At 48.7% G+C, this 16,449-nt stretch overlaps 1 protein-coding gene across 1 annotated transcript in view; it reads left to right on the forward strand.

Annotated features, from left to right (window-relative positions):
• The first annotated feature begins 9,612 nt into the window (after positions 1 to 9,612).
• The window catches only part of LOC140717676 (EH domain-containing protein 1), a 103,798-nt gene continuing 96,961 nt past the window's right edge, over positions 9,613 to 16,449 (forward strand). The window contains exon 1 of the mRNA XM_073031314.1: positions 9,613 to 10,095. Coding sequence (XP_072887415.1) covers positions 9,692 to 10,095 — 404 coding nt within the window. The 5' untranslated portion in view covers positions 9,613 to 9,691. The remainder of the gene's footprint in view (positions 10,096 to 16,449) is intronic.

Raw genomic sequence — 16,449 nt, forward strand, 5'->3', positions numbered from 1 at the left:
TTCCCCCTCTCCCGGGTCCACTCTCCTCTCCTATCAGATTCCTTCTTCTTCAGCCCTTTACCTTTTCCACCAATCACCTCCCAGCTTCTTACTTCACCCCACCTCACCTATCACCTGACAACTCGTACTCCTCCCGTCCCCCATGTTGTGCTCTTGATTCGTACTTCTGACGCCATGTTGCGTTCTGTACACGTACCGTGGGTTACCCATAAAGGCACACATTCTGGAAGAACATAACTAGAACTTTTATTTAACAGCAACCAGGTTTAACGTACAGGCTTCTCAATCATTCTGTCAGATCTGCCATGCCCCGAACTCTATCACGTGACACATGATATCACCACATCTTCCTTTCCTTAACAAGAAAGACAATTTGCAACATTAATCAAAGCAAATGCATAATTTAACATGCATCTATCGGTCTCTCTGGGGGTTTACGAACATGAGTCGACCTTCTAAGTGGGTCACACAGTTCCCGTGTTTCGCTGGTATTTTCATGTTTCGTCTGCTCTGCCTCAGTTAACTGAAACTCCGAAGTTGACCTTTCTTGAGGTCTTTGTGAAGAAATCGCGATTCATTCATTAACTGTGTAATCTCTTTTTTTTATGCTGAAACTTCTTCATTTCAATAAATCTTCTCAATTCCTTCACTTGTGCTTTCACTTCTTCAATTGGATTCTGATTCTTGTCACTCTTTGGCTTCAGATCCGTATTGTACTGTACCGGCAAGTTTGGCTTTGGTGGCAATTTGTCAGATGCTGGTAACAAAGGGATGGTCTGAGATTTTTCATTATGACTTCTTTTACTTTTGCTGCCTTGGAATCAAATTCTGTTCTCTCCCCCTCGCTCTTTCCTCAAGTCACTGTATTCTGACTCTGTGTCACTGTCCAGTCTCTCACAGGCAGATAAACCCAGTATTGACTGTACATTTTTTGGCACGACCAAAAATGAAAGCGTGTACTCACTATTTTTGTGTGATACTTTTGCCACACATGTTCCTTTAACTGGAATGTCCGCACCTGAATACCCAGTCACTTTTATATTTGTCTGGTGTAACTTTGGTCTTGTCTTTAATGCATTAAACTCAGATTCTGCAGGAACATTTACTTGTGCTCCAGTATCCAGTTTAAACAGAATAATGTTTTGGTTCACTTGCAATGGCATAGTCCAGTCATTCTTACTTTGTTTGCTTTCACAAAGCACATCGATATAAAACTCCTCAGGTTCATTCTCAAGCACTGCATTTACGTGTTTTATTTCCTTTCTACTTCTGCAAAAGCTTTTAAAATGATTAACCTTACCACAGTTGTTGCACACTTTCCGATGCGCTGCACACATTTGAGGTCGGTGCAGCTGCCCACGGCGATCACAATGTTTTTTTTTCTTTCAGATGATGTCTTGCTCTCCGTCGGTTTCGTTGCCATTCCATTATTTTTTCTAATGTGTCCGTGGTTGTTCACAGCGTGTACGCTGCGGTTCTCTATAAAAAAAGTTGCGTAAAGCCTGTGACTTTATGGCTTCCGAAGCTTTGCAGAGAATCAAAGCTTTTTCCGAATTTATGTCCGGTTGTCTTAATAATCTCTCTTCCAGAGCATTATCCAGAATACCGTAAACAATTCTGTCTTTAATGAGAGAGTCCATCAGCTCTGCAAACTCGCAAGTTTTACTGTGGCTTCTCAATTCCGTAACAAATTGATCAATCGTTTGACCAGCTTTCAGCTTGCACGCAAATAATTTGTACCGTTCATATGTCACATTGCACTTCGGCATACAAAACACTTCAAACTTGTCGATTATCGCTTCTAGATTCAAATTATCTCCATTCTCAAAAGTAAAATGGTTATATACCTCAACTGCGTCGTCCCCAATGACATGGAGTAGAATTGCAGCTTTCATTTTCTCCGTTTTATTACCTGCTCTGATCGCTGATAAATAAACTTCAAATTGATGTTTAAATCTTCTCCAGTTTTCAGCTGCATTCCCAGTCAGCCGAAGTGTCAATGGGGGTTGCAAAACTTCCGTTATTAAAGCTGTTAGCAAACAACGAAAAAGTCCGCGCTCTTTTTTCGATCATCTTCACTTCTCCTGTGTTAGCGAAACGAATTACTCTTCCAGACCGACTTCTGACACCATGTTGTGTTCTTAATACGTACCACGCCTTACTAAAAACAAACCATGTTCTGGAAGAACATAACTAGAACGTTTATTCAACAGCAAACAGCAACCACGTTTAACATACAAGCTTCTCGATCATTCTGTCAGTTCTCCCATGCTCCGAACTCTATCACGTGACACGGGATATCACCACACCCCATTTTCTTATTCCGGCTTCTTCCCCCACCCCCTCCTTTCCAGTCCCGAAGAAGGGTTGTGGCCCGAAACGTCGACTGTTTACTCTTTTCCAGAGATGCTGCCTGGCCTGCTGAGTTCCACCAGCGTTTTGTGCGCAGATTGCTCTGGATTTCCAGCATCTGCAGAATCTCTTGTGTTTATGATTTGCCAAGTTTCTGGAATATTTCTCTTTATTTGTGACAGGGTGTTGTGTGTGATCTTGCGTGCTGTGTTCAAAGGACACTTAATATCAAAATAGCTACATGTTATACAACCTTGAGAGTCACCTCCTCACAGACCGGTTGTACATGGAAAATGTTTGCATCTTGGTCTGGAGGAACATTGCTTCGTTTGGTGTACACCGATGAATGGCGATAAATTTTAGCTGTCAGGCTCTTGAACCAAAGGGGATAACTTCACTCACCCCAACACTGATCCCACAACCTATGGACTCACTTTCAGGGACTCTTCAGCTCGTGTTCTCAACATTTATTGCTTATTAATTATTATTATTATTATTATTATTATTATTATTATTATTATTATTATTATTATTATTATTATTATTATTATTATTATTATTTCTTCTTTTCCTACTTCCACATTTTGTTGTCTTTTGCACTCTCGTTGTTTGTCCTGTGGGGCGTGGGCTTTCGTTGGCTCTGTTCTGTCTCCTTGTATTTGCTGTGAATGCCTGCAAAAAGATGATTCTCTGGGTTGTATACGGTGACGTATATGTTGGGGGAGGGGGTGGCACAGTAGCGTAGTGGTTAGCACAACGGTTTACAGCACCAGTGCCCAGGGTTCAATTCCCGCCGCTGCCTGTGAGGAGTTTGTACGTTCTCTCCTCTGTGACCACATGGATTTCCTCCGGGTGCTCCAGGTTCCTCCCACAGTCCAAAGACGTACCAGTTAGTAGGTTAGCCGGTCATTGTAAGTTGTCCTGTGATTAGGCTAGGGTTAAATTGGGGGTCAGTTTGTGCACGTTGGCCCGGGGAACGTTGTTTTGTTTGAAGGTATGCAAATTGAATAAACTTCTGCCATCGAGCTCTTGAACTAAAGGGAATAACTTCACTCACCTTCGCTCGAAGGGCTGTAAAGGCTTACTCCACGCATTATCTCAATAAATATATATGTGTACTTTGATAATAAATTTCCTTTCAACTTCGAACTTAAAAGACATTTAACAGGCACTTAAATAGACGAAGCCTAGAAGGATGTGGTCCTACTGCAGGCCAGTCCGATGGGTTGCCATGGAGATGGTGGGCCACAGGGTCCATTTCTGTATAACTATACATTCACTTATAAACAATATAAGTATTTTATAACATTAAATTATAAATTCTACATTGTGCACATTAGCTACCAAATCCTTACACACAATAAATTGCTATGAACTTCTAAGTGGACACAAGGGAGAAAGGAATATAGAACCAGGGAGAATGGTCACAGATCAGGTAACCTGTCTGGTAATTTTTTTAGTTTAGAGATACAGCAGGGTAACCGGCCCTTCGGCCCAACAGATCCATGCTGCCCAGTTACACCCATGTGGCCAATTAATCTCCCAACCCGCTTGGCTTCGGAGTGAGTAATTTCAAGTTCCTGGGCGTCAACATCGCTGACCTGGACCCAGCATATCGATGCAGCTACAAAGAAGGCACGACAGCGGCTATATTTCATTAGGAGTTTGAGGAGATTTAGTTTGTCAGCTAAAACACTCGAAAATTTCTTCAGGTGTACCGTGGAAAGCATTCTAACCGGCTGCATCACCGTCTGGTGTTGTGGGGGGTGGGGGAAACTACTGCGCAGGATCGAAATAAACAGCAGAGAGTTGTAAACTCAGTCGGCTCCATCACAGGCACCAACCTCCATCGTATCCAGGACATCTTCAAGGAGTGATGCCTTAAAAAGGCAGCGTCCGTCATCCAGGACCCCCATCACCTAGGTCATGCCTTGTTCTCATTGCTACCATCAGGGAGGAGGTACAGAAGCCTGAAGACACACACTCAACGATTCAGGAACAGCTTCTTCCCCTCTGCCATCCGATTTCTGAACGGACATTGAACCCATGAACACTACCTCACTACATTTTAATTTCTGTTTTTGCACTATTTACCTTAATTTAACTATTTAATATACACATACGGTATATTAACAGTAATTTGCTCTTTTTCTTTAGTTATCATGTATTGCATTATACTGCTGCCGCCAAGTTAGCAAATTTCACGGGGGCAGAGGGTTGATGCTGCTTGTGTGTGGGAGGGGGAGTTTTGCCATTTATCCTTTGGGGTTTTTTTCCCTTCCGTTTCGTGGTTGTCTGTGAAGAGTACAAATTTCAGGCTGTGTACTGAATACGTTCTGTGGTATTGAATAGAACCAATGAACCATTGACATATACCGGTGATCGTAAACCTGATTCTGACTCTGTGGGAGGAAACCAGAGCATCCGGAGGAAATCCCCTCGGAAAAGGGGAGAACATACCGACAGTGACGGGAATTGAACCCGGCGCAGTAAGAGCGTCGTGCTAACCGCTACGCCACCAAGCCGTCTCCCGCTAACTCGGTTCGTTATTGTCACGCATACAGTCGAAGACTCTGGGTCGCATGCCACCCAAGCAGGTCATTTCAACACATCAGCGCATTGAGGTAGTTCGAGGTAAAACAACAAGAGAAGGCAGAATAGAGTGCTACAGTCACAGGGAAAGTGCGGCGCAGGCGGGCGATAGTTTCCTGATCGGTCGGGGCATCAAAGGACAGGGTGAGAAGGCAGGAGTATGGGGTTGAGTGGGATCCGGGATCAGCCGTGATGGAATAGCGGAGCAGACTCGATGGGCTGAATGGCCTAATTCTGCTCCGATGTCTTATGGTCTAAATACAGTGCAAATTCATAACAAGGTCGATGGTGAGGCCAAGTTCAAAGGAAATTCATTATCAAAGTACACGTATGTCTCCATACACAGCCCCGAGATTCATCTGCTTGCTGGCATTCACAAGGACCACACCCAACAAGACGGGCAACCAATGCGTCAGAGACAATAAACCGCGCAAATATAGAAAAGAGAAAGGAGTAATAGTAATAAATAAGCAATAAATATTGAGAACATGAGCTGAGCAGACATTGAAAGTGAGTCCAGAGGTTGTGGGAACTGTTCAGTGTAGTTATCCCTTTTTGTTCGGGAGCTTGATGGTTGAGGGGTAGTAACTGTTCCTGAACCTGGTGGTGCGAGTCCTGAGGCTCCTGTACCTTCTACCTGATGGTTGAGGGGTGGTAACTGTTCCTGAACCTGGTGGTGCGAGTCCTGAGGCTCTTGTACCTTCTACCTGATGGTTGAGGGGTAGTAACTGTTCCTGAACCTGGTGGTGCGAGTCCTGAGGCTCCTGTACCTTCTACCTGATGGTTGAGGGGTGGTAACTGTTCCTGAACCTGGTGGTGCGAGTCCTGAGGCTCCTGTACCTTCTACCTGATGGTTGAGGGGTAGTAACTGTTCCTGAACCTGGTGGTGCGAGTCCTGAGGCTCCTGTACCTTCTACCTGATGGTTGAGGGGTGGTAACTGTTCCTGAACCTGGTGGTGCGAGTCCTGAGGCTCTTGTACCTTCTACCTGATGGTTGAGGGGTGGTAACTGTTCCTGAACCTGGTGGTGCGAGTCCTGAGGCTCCTGTACCTTCTACCTGATGGTTGAGGGGTGGTAACTGTTCCTGAACCTGGTGGTGCGAGTCCTGAGGCTCCTGTACCTTCTACCTGATGGTTGAGGGGTGGTAACTGTTCCTGAACCTGGTGGTGCGAGTCCTGAGGCTCCTGTACCTTCTACCTGATGGTTGAGGGGTGGTAACTGTTCCTGAACCTGGTGGTGCGAGCCCTGAGGCTCCTGTACCTTCTACCTGATGGTTGAGGGGTAGTAACTGTTCCTGAACCTGGTGGTGCGAGCCCTGAGGCTCCTGTACCTTCTACCTGATGGTTGAGGGGTAGTAACTGTTCCTGAACCTGGTGGTGCGAGTCCTGAGGCTCCTGTACCTTCTACCTGATGGTTGAGGGGGTAGTAACTGTTCCTGAACCTGGTGGTGCGAGCCCTGAGGCTCCTGTACCTTCTACCTGATGGTTGAGGGGTAGTAACTGTTCCTGAACCTGGTGGTGCGAGCCCTGAGGCTCCTGTACCCTCTACCTGATGGTTGAGGGGTGGTAACTGTTCCTGAACCTGGTGGTGCGAGTCCTGAGGCTCCTGTACCTTCTACCTGACGGCAGCAGTGAGAAGAGAGCACGGCCTGGGTGGCGGGGGTCTCTGATGATGGACGCTGCTTTCCTGTTGCAGAGTTTCACGTAGATGTGCTCAGTCGTGGGGAGGACTTTACCATGATGGACTGGGCTGTATCCACCACCTTTTGTAGCATTTTCCTTTCAAGGGCACTGGCGTTTCCATACCAGGCTGCGATGCAGCCAGTCAATACACTCTCCACCGTATATAAGTTTGCCAGAGTTTTACATATCATGCTGTATCTTCACAAACTCCTAAGGAAGTAGAGTCTATCTTATTCAAGAATCAAGACCTCAGCCCGAAACATTGACTGTTTATTAATTTCCATAGATGCTGCCTGATCTCCTGAGTTCCACCAGCATTTTGTGTGTGTTAGAAAGAAACATAGAAAATCTACAGCACCATAGAGGCCCTTTTGCCCACAAAGCTGTGCCGAACATGTCCTTACCTTAGAAATTACCTGGGCTTACCCATAGCCCTCTATTTTACTAAGCTCCATGTACCTATCCAGGAGTCTCTTAGAAGACCCTATCGTATCCACCTCCACCACCACCGTCGCCGGCAGCCCATTCCACACCCTCACCACTCTCTGCGTAAAAAACTTACCCCTGACATCTCCTCTGTACCTACTCCCCAGCACCTTAAACCTGTGTCCTCCCGTGTTAGCCATTCCAGCCCTGGGAACAAGCCTCTGACTATCCGCACGATCAATGCCTCTCATCATCTTATACACCTCTATCAGGTCACCTCTCATCCTCCGTCGCTCCAAGGAGAAAAAGCCGAGTTCACTCAACCTATTCTCATAAGGCATGCTCCCCAATCCAGGCAACATCCTTGTAAATCTCCTCTGCATCCTTTCTATAGTTTCCACATCCCTCCTGTAGTGAGGCGACCAGAACTGAGCACAGTACTCCAAGTGTGGTCTGACAAGGGTCCTATATAGCTGCAACATTACCTTTCGGCTCCTAAACTCATTCCCACAATCCAATGCACCTTCTTAACTTCTTTGAGTATCGTATGGACTGGCACTTGTGTTGTTCAAGATTGTTCTTCTTCAGTTCATTCGTTCTGTGCCGTGTCGTATGACATGGGTGATCATGGTCTTTCCATGACCATGATTATTCCTGGCAAATTTTTCCACTGAATCCTTCTTCTGAGTCCGATGGGTGACCCCAGCCGTTATCAGAGATGGTCTAGCTGCAGTCAGTGGTTGCATAACCAGGATTGTGATCTGCACCGGCTGCTCGTATGACCATCCATCGCCTGCTCCCATGGGTTCAGGTGACCCTGATCAGGGGCGACCCACAGACTGGCGGAGGGAAGGAGCACTTTACACCTCCTTTGGAGGAGACGTATCTCCACCCTGCCCTCCCTCCTTCTTCAGTGCACAAGTGTGAAGGGGGAAAATGCATTTAAAAACACACACGATAACCAAAAAAGAGAGAAAAAAACTTTTCTAAGGGAACATTCAGTAGACTTATAACAGTGGAGTAGAAGCTGCTGGTATGGGCTTTCAGGTTTTTGTATCTTCTGCCCGATAGGAGGGTGGGCAGAATGTCTGGAGTGGGTGGTGGGGGGGGGGGGGGCATTTGCAGCTGCGTCCAGTGGCAGAGGGCAACTGTGAGGGAGGTTTCCAGCATCATCCCTCCTCTCCTCCACCGGTCTCCCTGCCCCCTTCACTCCTCCTGAGAAGACAAGGCCCCAAGATTTGGGGGAGTAGATTTAGGACCGAGATGAGGAGGAATGGCTTTTCTGAAGAGGGGTGGTGAATCAGTGGAATTCTCTGCCTAACAATCAGTTCTTTGGTCTTGCTGACACTGGGTGAAATCGAGCTGTAGTTGCTGGAAACTTCGCTGAACAAATCACAGGCATATCTGTGATCATAGATAGAAAATTACAAACAAGGTTAATCTAAAAGAAAAATAACAAAGGACGGAGATGAGGAGGGACTGCTTTTCCCAGAGTGGTGAAGCAGTGAATATATATTATCGTTAAAAGCACCAAATTTCTTGGTGTTCACCTGGCGGAGAATCTCACCTGGTCCCTCAACACCAGCTCCATAGCAAAGAAAGCCCAGCAGTGTCTCTACTTTCTGCGAAGGCTGAGGAAAGTCCATCTCCCACCCCCCATCCTCACCACATTCTACAGGGGTTGTATTGAGAGCATCCTGAGCAGCTGCATCACTGCCTGGTTCAGAAATTTCACCATCTTGGATCGCAAGACCCTGCAGCGAGGGTCAGCTGAGAAGATCATCGGGGTCTCTCTTCCCGCCATCACGGACATTTACACTACACGCTGCACATGCAAAGCAAACAGCATTATGAAGGACCCCACGCCACCCCTCATTCAAACACTTCTCCCACCTGTCATCTGGGAAAAGGCACCGAAGCATTCGGGCTCTCACAACCAGTCTATGTAACAGTTTCTTCCCCCAAGCTATCAGACTCCTCAGTCCCCAGAGCCTGGACTGACACCTTACTGCCCTATTGTCTTATGCAGTCCTGGGCAGGTATGTAGTCTAGTGTAGTTCTTTTCTGTGTTGTTTTTACGTAGTTCAGTGTAGTTTTTGTACTGTTTCATGTAGCACCATGGTCCTGGAAAAACATTGTCTCGTTTTTACTGTGTGCTGTACCAGCAGTTATGATCGAAATGACAATAAAAAGTGACTTAACAAGGTTGGATAGATTTTTGCATGGTAGGGGAAGTAAGGGTTATGGGGCAGGCAGGTAGGTCCATGGTCAGATCAGACATGATATTACTGCATGGCAGAGCAGGTTTGACGGGCCTCCTCACCCTCTTTCCTCCCATTCCCTCACTCCCTCTCCCTCCTCTGCCTCTCTCCACTGGCGAGCACAAGATCTCGCGAGAACCCGCCAGGCTCTGACTCCCCGGACTGAGGTGCTGTAGTCGACGCGGCAGAGCGCGTGTGGACTCGCCCCCCCACCCACCATCCCCACACCGAGGAGATCTCGCGATAGCGGCGGCGCTGTTTCCCCCCCCCCCCCCGGCTCGCCGCCGCCCTATAAAAGGCAGGTGGGCGTGCGGCGCGCAGGCGCGGCTGCTGGCGGTTGGGGCGAGCGGGCGCACGGAGAGTCAGTCGCTCGCCGTCATGTTCAGCTGGATCGGCAAGGACGCGCGGCGCAAGAAGGAGCCCGAGCTCTTCCAGACGGTGAGCGAGGGCCTGAAGCGCCTCTACTCGCAGAAGCTGCTGCCGCTGGAGGAGACCTACCGCTTCCATGACTTCCACTCGCCGGCGCTGGAGGACGCCGACTTCGACAACAAGCCGATGGTGCTGCTCGTCGGCCAGTACTCGACCGGCAAGACCACCTTCATCCGGCACCTCATCGAGCAGGACTTCCCCGGCATGCGCATCGGACCCGAGCCCACCACCGACTCCTTCATCGCCGTCATGTACGGCGACCAGGACGGCGTGGTGCCCGGCAACGCGCTGGTCGTCGACCCCAAGAAGCCCTTCCGCAAGCTCAACGCCTTCGGCAACGCCTTCCTCAACAGGTGGGTCGGGGCCCCGAGGGTGGGGTCGTCCCGTGGCGAAGGGTGGGGGTGTGCTGGTGGTCTCCCTCCATCTCCCTCCCTGTGACCCTCCATCTCCCCCACCTCGCATCTCCCTCCCCGTGACCCTCCATCTCCCCCACCTCGCATCTCCCTCCCCGTGACCCTCCATCTCCCCCCCTCGCATCTCCCTCCCCGTGACCCTCCATCTCCCCCCCTCGCATCTCCCTCCCCGTGACCCTCCATCTCCCCCCCTCGCATCTCCCTCCCCGTGACCCTCCATCTCCCCCCCTCGCATCTCCCTCCCCGTGACCCTCCATCTCCCCCACCTCGCATCTCCCTCCCCGTGACCCTCCATCTCCCCCCCCTCGCATCTCCCTCCCCGTGACCCTCCATCTCCCTCCCCGTGACCCTCCATCTCCCCCCCTCGCATCTCCCTCCCCGTGACCCTCCATCTCCCCCCCTCGCATCTCCCTCCCCGTGACCCTCCATCTCCCCCCCTCCATCTCCCTCCCCGTGACCCTCCATCTCCCTCCCCGTGACCCTCCATCTCCCTCCCCGTGACCCTCCATCTCCCTCCCCGTGACCCTCCATCTCCCTCCCCGTGACCCTCCATCTCCCTCCCCGTGACCCTCCATCTCCCTCCCTCGCATCTCCCTCCCCGTGACCCTCCATCTCCCCCCCTCGCATCTCCCTCCCCGTGACCCTCGCATCTCCCTCCCCGTGACCCTCGCATCTCCCTCCCCGTGACCCTCGCATCTCCCTCCCCGTGACCCTCGCATCTCCCTCCCCGTGACCCTCGCATCTCCCTCCCCGTGACCCTCGCATCTCCCTCCCCGTGACCCTCGCATCTCCCTCCCCGTGACCCTCGCATCTCCCTCCCCGTGACCCTCCATCTCCCTCCCCGTGACCCTCCATCTCCCCCCCCTCGCATCTCCCTCCCCGTGACCCTCCATCTCCCCCTCGCATCTCCCTCCCCGTGACCCTCCATCTCCCCCTCCATCTCCCTCCCCGTGACCCTCCAACTCCCCCCCTCGCATCTCCCTCCCCGTGACCCTCCATCTCCCACCCCGTGACCCTCCATCTCCCTCCCCGTGACCCTCCATCTCCCTCCCCGTGACCCTCCATCTCCCTCCCCCCTCGCATCTCACACCCCGTGACACTCCATCTGCCCCCTCGCATCTCCCACCCCGTGACACTCCATCTGCCCCCTCGCATCTCCCACCCCGTGACCCTCCATCTGCCCCCTCGCATCTCCCACCCCGTGACCCTCCATCTGCCCCCTCGCATCTCCCACCCCGTGACCCTCCATCTGCCCCCTCGCATCTCCCACCCCGTGACCCTCCATCTGCCCCCTCGCATCTCCCACCCCGTGACCCTCCATCTGCCCCCTCGCATCTCCCACCCCGTGACCCTCCATCTGCCCCCTCCATCTCCCCTCCTCCCCCTCCCCGTGACCCTCCATAGTCTTTCCCATAATTCTTGGGTGGAGTTTTGGGGAAGTTGCCCCCTTCCCTAATCTCTGCTTTACCCCAATCCCCATTGGAGGCACCGCTCTCGCCCTCTTCCATCTCCACCCACCCTTTGACCTCAGGGTCAGGACGCCTGTCCGCTTCCTGCTCTGCTCCTTCTGCCCTCCCTCGGGTTTCTATGGGGGAACATTTCCCCTCCATGTCATCCCCTTTGGCTTCAGAGTTGTGGGTCTTCCCCTATATTTTCTCTACTGCGGTTGGGGGAAACCCCCCCTTCTCTGTAAGTAGCCCCTCTCCCCCACTTGGTTGCAAATCAAGGGATTCTCCTTTTACTTTCTCCCCCCTCGATTGTAGGGGTGTGGAGGCAAGAATTATTATTGATAGACCGTTTTTCGCTCTCTTTATCCATTGTAGTGATGTAACTCTGGTAAAGTCGAATCCTCTCCCCCAGCCGGAGAGAGAGGTTTCTATCCTTGGGGTATGGACGTCTCTCATGTTGACAACTGCTTGCTGTACAGGGTTAATTCTGTGCTTTGGGAGCATTCCTTGCTATGTTTTTTCTCATGCCTGCGCTGAAAGAACAAATTTCCTGATGTACGCGGGTGATATGAGGCCTGATGTTGGTAGTTCATTCCCATCGTTAAGGGGTGCTGGAGTCGAGGCTGGGGCGTGAGATAAAGCATCACAGCAGTGTCTCCCAGACAGGGAGGTAATTTCTACAAAGTCCTCCTCACTGGGAGCACGGTCCTATAACCCGTGTTTGAATGTCAGCCGGCAGGCAGCCTTGCTGGCCTTAAAGTTCAGGGGATGATCTCGGTGAGAATGTGGTTTCGGTTAGTGAAGCCAGTCAGCCCAAATCAATGTGCGCCCATGAATTTTGGCTGCGGATCCCAGTCCATAGGATGCCTTTCCCTGTTTGACTGCAGGCAGCTGTTCTGACTCCCATCTGCGTCGCCCCCCCCCCCCCCTTCCCTCCCCCAGCACTGGAATGTCGTTGTCAAAATCTTCAGTTCGGATTCCAGTGTCCAAGTTCCAGTCTCGGGATTGTTCAGTTTGTGTTGGCTGCATTCCAGCAGGAAACACGCCTAGTAGAGAGAGAGAGAGAGAGAGACAGATAGATACTGGTGATCCCTAGAGTTTTCCTATCACTGGTTCTTGGGATATGGATTTTGCAGCTGCAGAGCTTGCCACCTGGGCTGCTGCAGTCTATCCGATGAAGGTTTCCCAGGATTCTGACCTAGCAACTCTTCTCCGAGACGTTTGGCTGTCACACTGCCGCCCCGAGTGCAGCATCTGTGCCCTCCTTGCCGTCCCCCGTTTTGGATCGAGACCTCTGTCGGGAGAGTGGGGGTTGACGTGCCCTGCCACCCCACCGAGAGAATTTGGAACTGCGATGGAATCGTGTTGTCCTCGATCCCAGAAGGATGGATGTCTATCTCTTCCTTCAGTTAGTCCTGACGAAGGGTCTCGGCCCGAAACGTCGACAGTGCTTCTCCCTGTAGATGCTGCCTGGCCTGCTGTGTTCCACCAGCATTTTTTGTGTGTGTAGGATGGATGTGGTGCTCCTGATAGGAGCTGGAGTAACGAGTTCTGATGACCCCCCTGTGCACGTTCTTGAATCAGCCAGACTGGATTCGATGCCCAGTGTTCGGGTTCCCGCCATCTGCGATTCCTGATTTCCCGGTGATCAGTGTGTCCTGGGATGAGGCCCGAGGATGTATCGGAAATCTGGAAGTTGAGGCCTGCTGCTCTGCGAATTTCTTCGAGTCTGCCGGAGAGGCCAAAGCCCGATGTGTCCGGGCCCAAGTTGGTGTCCGCTGGAGCTGCAGGCCTGTCCTGGATTTCTAGGACTGTGTACGGGGGCGTGAATGGGGATTGTTTTTGCTGCTTGTTCTGTTCGGGCTCGGGATGTGTGCTAACACTTGCGGGCTGCCTCCAAGCATGCCAACAGTTAACACAAATGATGCATTCCACCGAATGGTTTGAAGCAATCTTGAATCTTCAGGAGCGCGAGGAAATCTGAAGATGCTGGAAATCCAAAGCAACACGCAGAACACTGGAGGATCTCAGCAGGTCAGGCAGCATCTTTGGAAAAGAGCAAACAGTCGATTTTCCAGGCCGAGACCTTACATTCTTAATGAAGGGTCTCTGCCCAAAGCATCGACTGTTTCCTCTTTAACATAGATGCTGCCTGGCCTGCTGAGTTTCTCCAGCATTTTGTGTGTTGAATCTTCAGAGACTAAATGTTATGTCCTGAACCATGGTACAGGACTTGCTGGCAATGTTCAATTATATCTGAGCTTTTAAGGGAGGTATTTGCCTTGTTCCTACAGGTTAAAACTCTTTGTCCACTCGGTGATGGGCTACTCCCCCACCTTCTGTGTTTATAAGACATTGGAGTAGAATTAGGCCATTTGGCCCATCGAGTGTGTTCTGCCTTTTAATCATGGCTGATAATTCCCTCCCCCCCACTTCCCGGCTTTCTCCCCATTGTTAGACCAAATCGTTCCTTGAAGCCGGACTTACATTGGATGGCTCTGGGCCCATACTCGCTGGAGTTCAGAAGATTTGAAATTGCCACAAACAGCTGAGGAGGCCAAGTCTAAAGCAGAAGTTCATAGGTTCTTGATTAGTAAGGGGTGTCAAAGATTACGGGTAGGGGGGAGGCAGGAGAATGTGGTTGAGAGGGATAATAAGTCAGCCATGATGGGATGGCAGAGCAGACTCGATGGGCTGAATGGCCCGATTCTGCACTTGTGTCTTATGGTCTCGATCAAATATTCTTAGTGCATTGATCCTAGTATTTGGCTACAGTTGTAATGTTGCTGTGTTTGGGAAGCCTGTTTTCGTGATGCAGTTTGTATCATTTTAACCCGACGCCTTGATGGGATTGTAGAATTTTTATTTTTAAAAAAAATATATTTATTAATTTTTAGAAAATTACAAAGAATAAATGGGTGATAAAATAGTGAGAAAAATAATATTAACCCTCCCCCCCTTAACCCTTATCTAAAGAAAGAAAGATTGCCTGGATATCGGAGGATCCCCATATGCTCCTTGCATCTCCTCTCGATTTTGAATTAAATAAAGCTGCAATGACATTTCCAACCCAATCCCTCTTTAATTTCTTATGTTCTGTTTCTGTTAAATGTGTTTCTTGTAAAAAAGCTATATCTCCTTTCATTTTCTTAATATATGTTAAAACTCTTTTTCTTTTCACAGGTCCATTAAGTCCATTAACATTAAAACTTTAAAAATTAAGTAAAATAATCATTCATAATACCTTGAACTCTTTAAAATTCTCCATGTTGCTATAGTTTCTCCCCATCCAGGCAAAAAAGAGGAAAAATAGAAGAAAGATAACTAATATATAAGAAAAAAAAAACAAAATACCCCCCCACTAATGTTGTGAATAAAAAGAACACAACATTACCCCCCCCCCCCATTTTACGGGTCATGGCAATCGCCATGATTGTACACGTGAAACTCACAGCCATCGATCAGGAGCTCTTCCAGCTCCCCCGCAAAAAAAAATATATTAGTGAAGAAAAAAAAGAAAATAATTAATATCTCTACTCCCAATTAATACTCCTCAACTATTTTTTTTATATAAATGTCCGTCAAGTCCAACCTTATTTCAGTCTTCATCATTAGTCCATTTCATTTCAATAATTCTTTACTTCTCTTCGTGGACATCAAGTAATTCTTGCACAATTTTGCTGGATAGCTCAATAAAAATTTATAGCCCTTTTCCCATAAAGATTTTTTCACTGGATTAAATTCCTTCCGCCTCTTCAGAAGATCGTAACTTATGTCTGGATAAAAAAAAAAACCTCTCTTCCCTCCTATTATCAATGGCCCATTTCTCTTTTTAGCACCTTGAGTAGCTGCCTTCAAGATCATTTCTTTATCTTGGTACCTTAAACATTTTATCAAAATTGATCTTGGATTTTGATCTTGTTGAGGTCTTGGTCTTAAAACTCTGTGTGCTCTTTCAATTTCAATTACTTGGCTTCTTTCATTTCCAATATTTTCGGAATCCATTCTTGAAAGAATTTTATTGGATTTTCTCCCTCTGTACCTTCCATAAGACCAACAATTTTGATATTATTTCGTCTACTAGAGTTTTCAAGCGCATCTATTTTTTCCAACATCCGTTTTCTTTCTATTGTCCAGGCAAGATTATTGTCTTCTATCTTATCTATTCTTTCAGTGTTTTCTTCCACTTTTACTTCCATCTCTTTAACTTTATTATCCATCTTCTCTTGTTTTTCCACCACATTATCGAGTTTATTCTGCATCCTTCTCATAGCTTTTAATTCATTCATAATATATATCAGGATAACTTTTATGTCTCCTTTAATTTCTTCCTTTTCCTCTTCTTCCTCTGAATTTCCCAAAGAGTCTGATTCTACTTCCAGCTGTAGTTAGGATTTGTAGTTTTGTTAATATCAGTTCATGCATACTTTCGCGCATGCGTTGTTCTTGCCGTTTCTTCTTAGAGACCGCCGACATTGCTGCAACTTCCCGTCCCGCATCGTCAGAAGTGCCAGGCACTTCACCGGGAGGAGATCCAACTTGAGTCCGAGGCTTCGCCGAGACGGTTAGGCCTTTTTCCCCGCCGACTTGCGCAGTCTTCGAAGTAGTAGCTTTCTTCTGTTTCGGTTTAGGAGCCATATCCAAAAATAATCCTGAGTTACTTATAAATAGTTTCTAGTAGGTATTTGTTAACTCTTCTTCATTTAAACCCTATTTCATTACTTTTTGCAAGGGAGCTGGATTCCCAACGTCTCGACCCTACGTCATCACGTGACACCCCCCAGAATTTTTATTGTAGTTTATCTGGAATTTTATCTCTGCGCCCTGAATATTTCAGATCCAGATT

Source organism: Hemitrygon akajei, chromosome 28 (genome assembly GCF_048418815.1).
Source record: "Hemitrygon akajei chromosome 28, sHemAka1.3, whole genome shotgun sequence".
Classification (NCBI taxonomy): Eukaryota; Metazoa; Chordata; class Chondrichthyes; order Myliobatiformes; family Dasyatidae; genus Hemitrygon; species Hemitrygon akajei.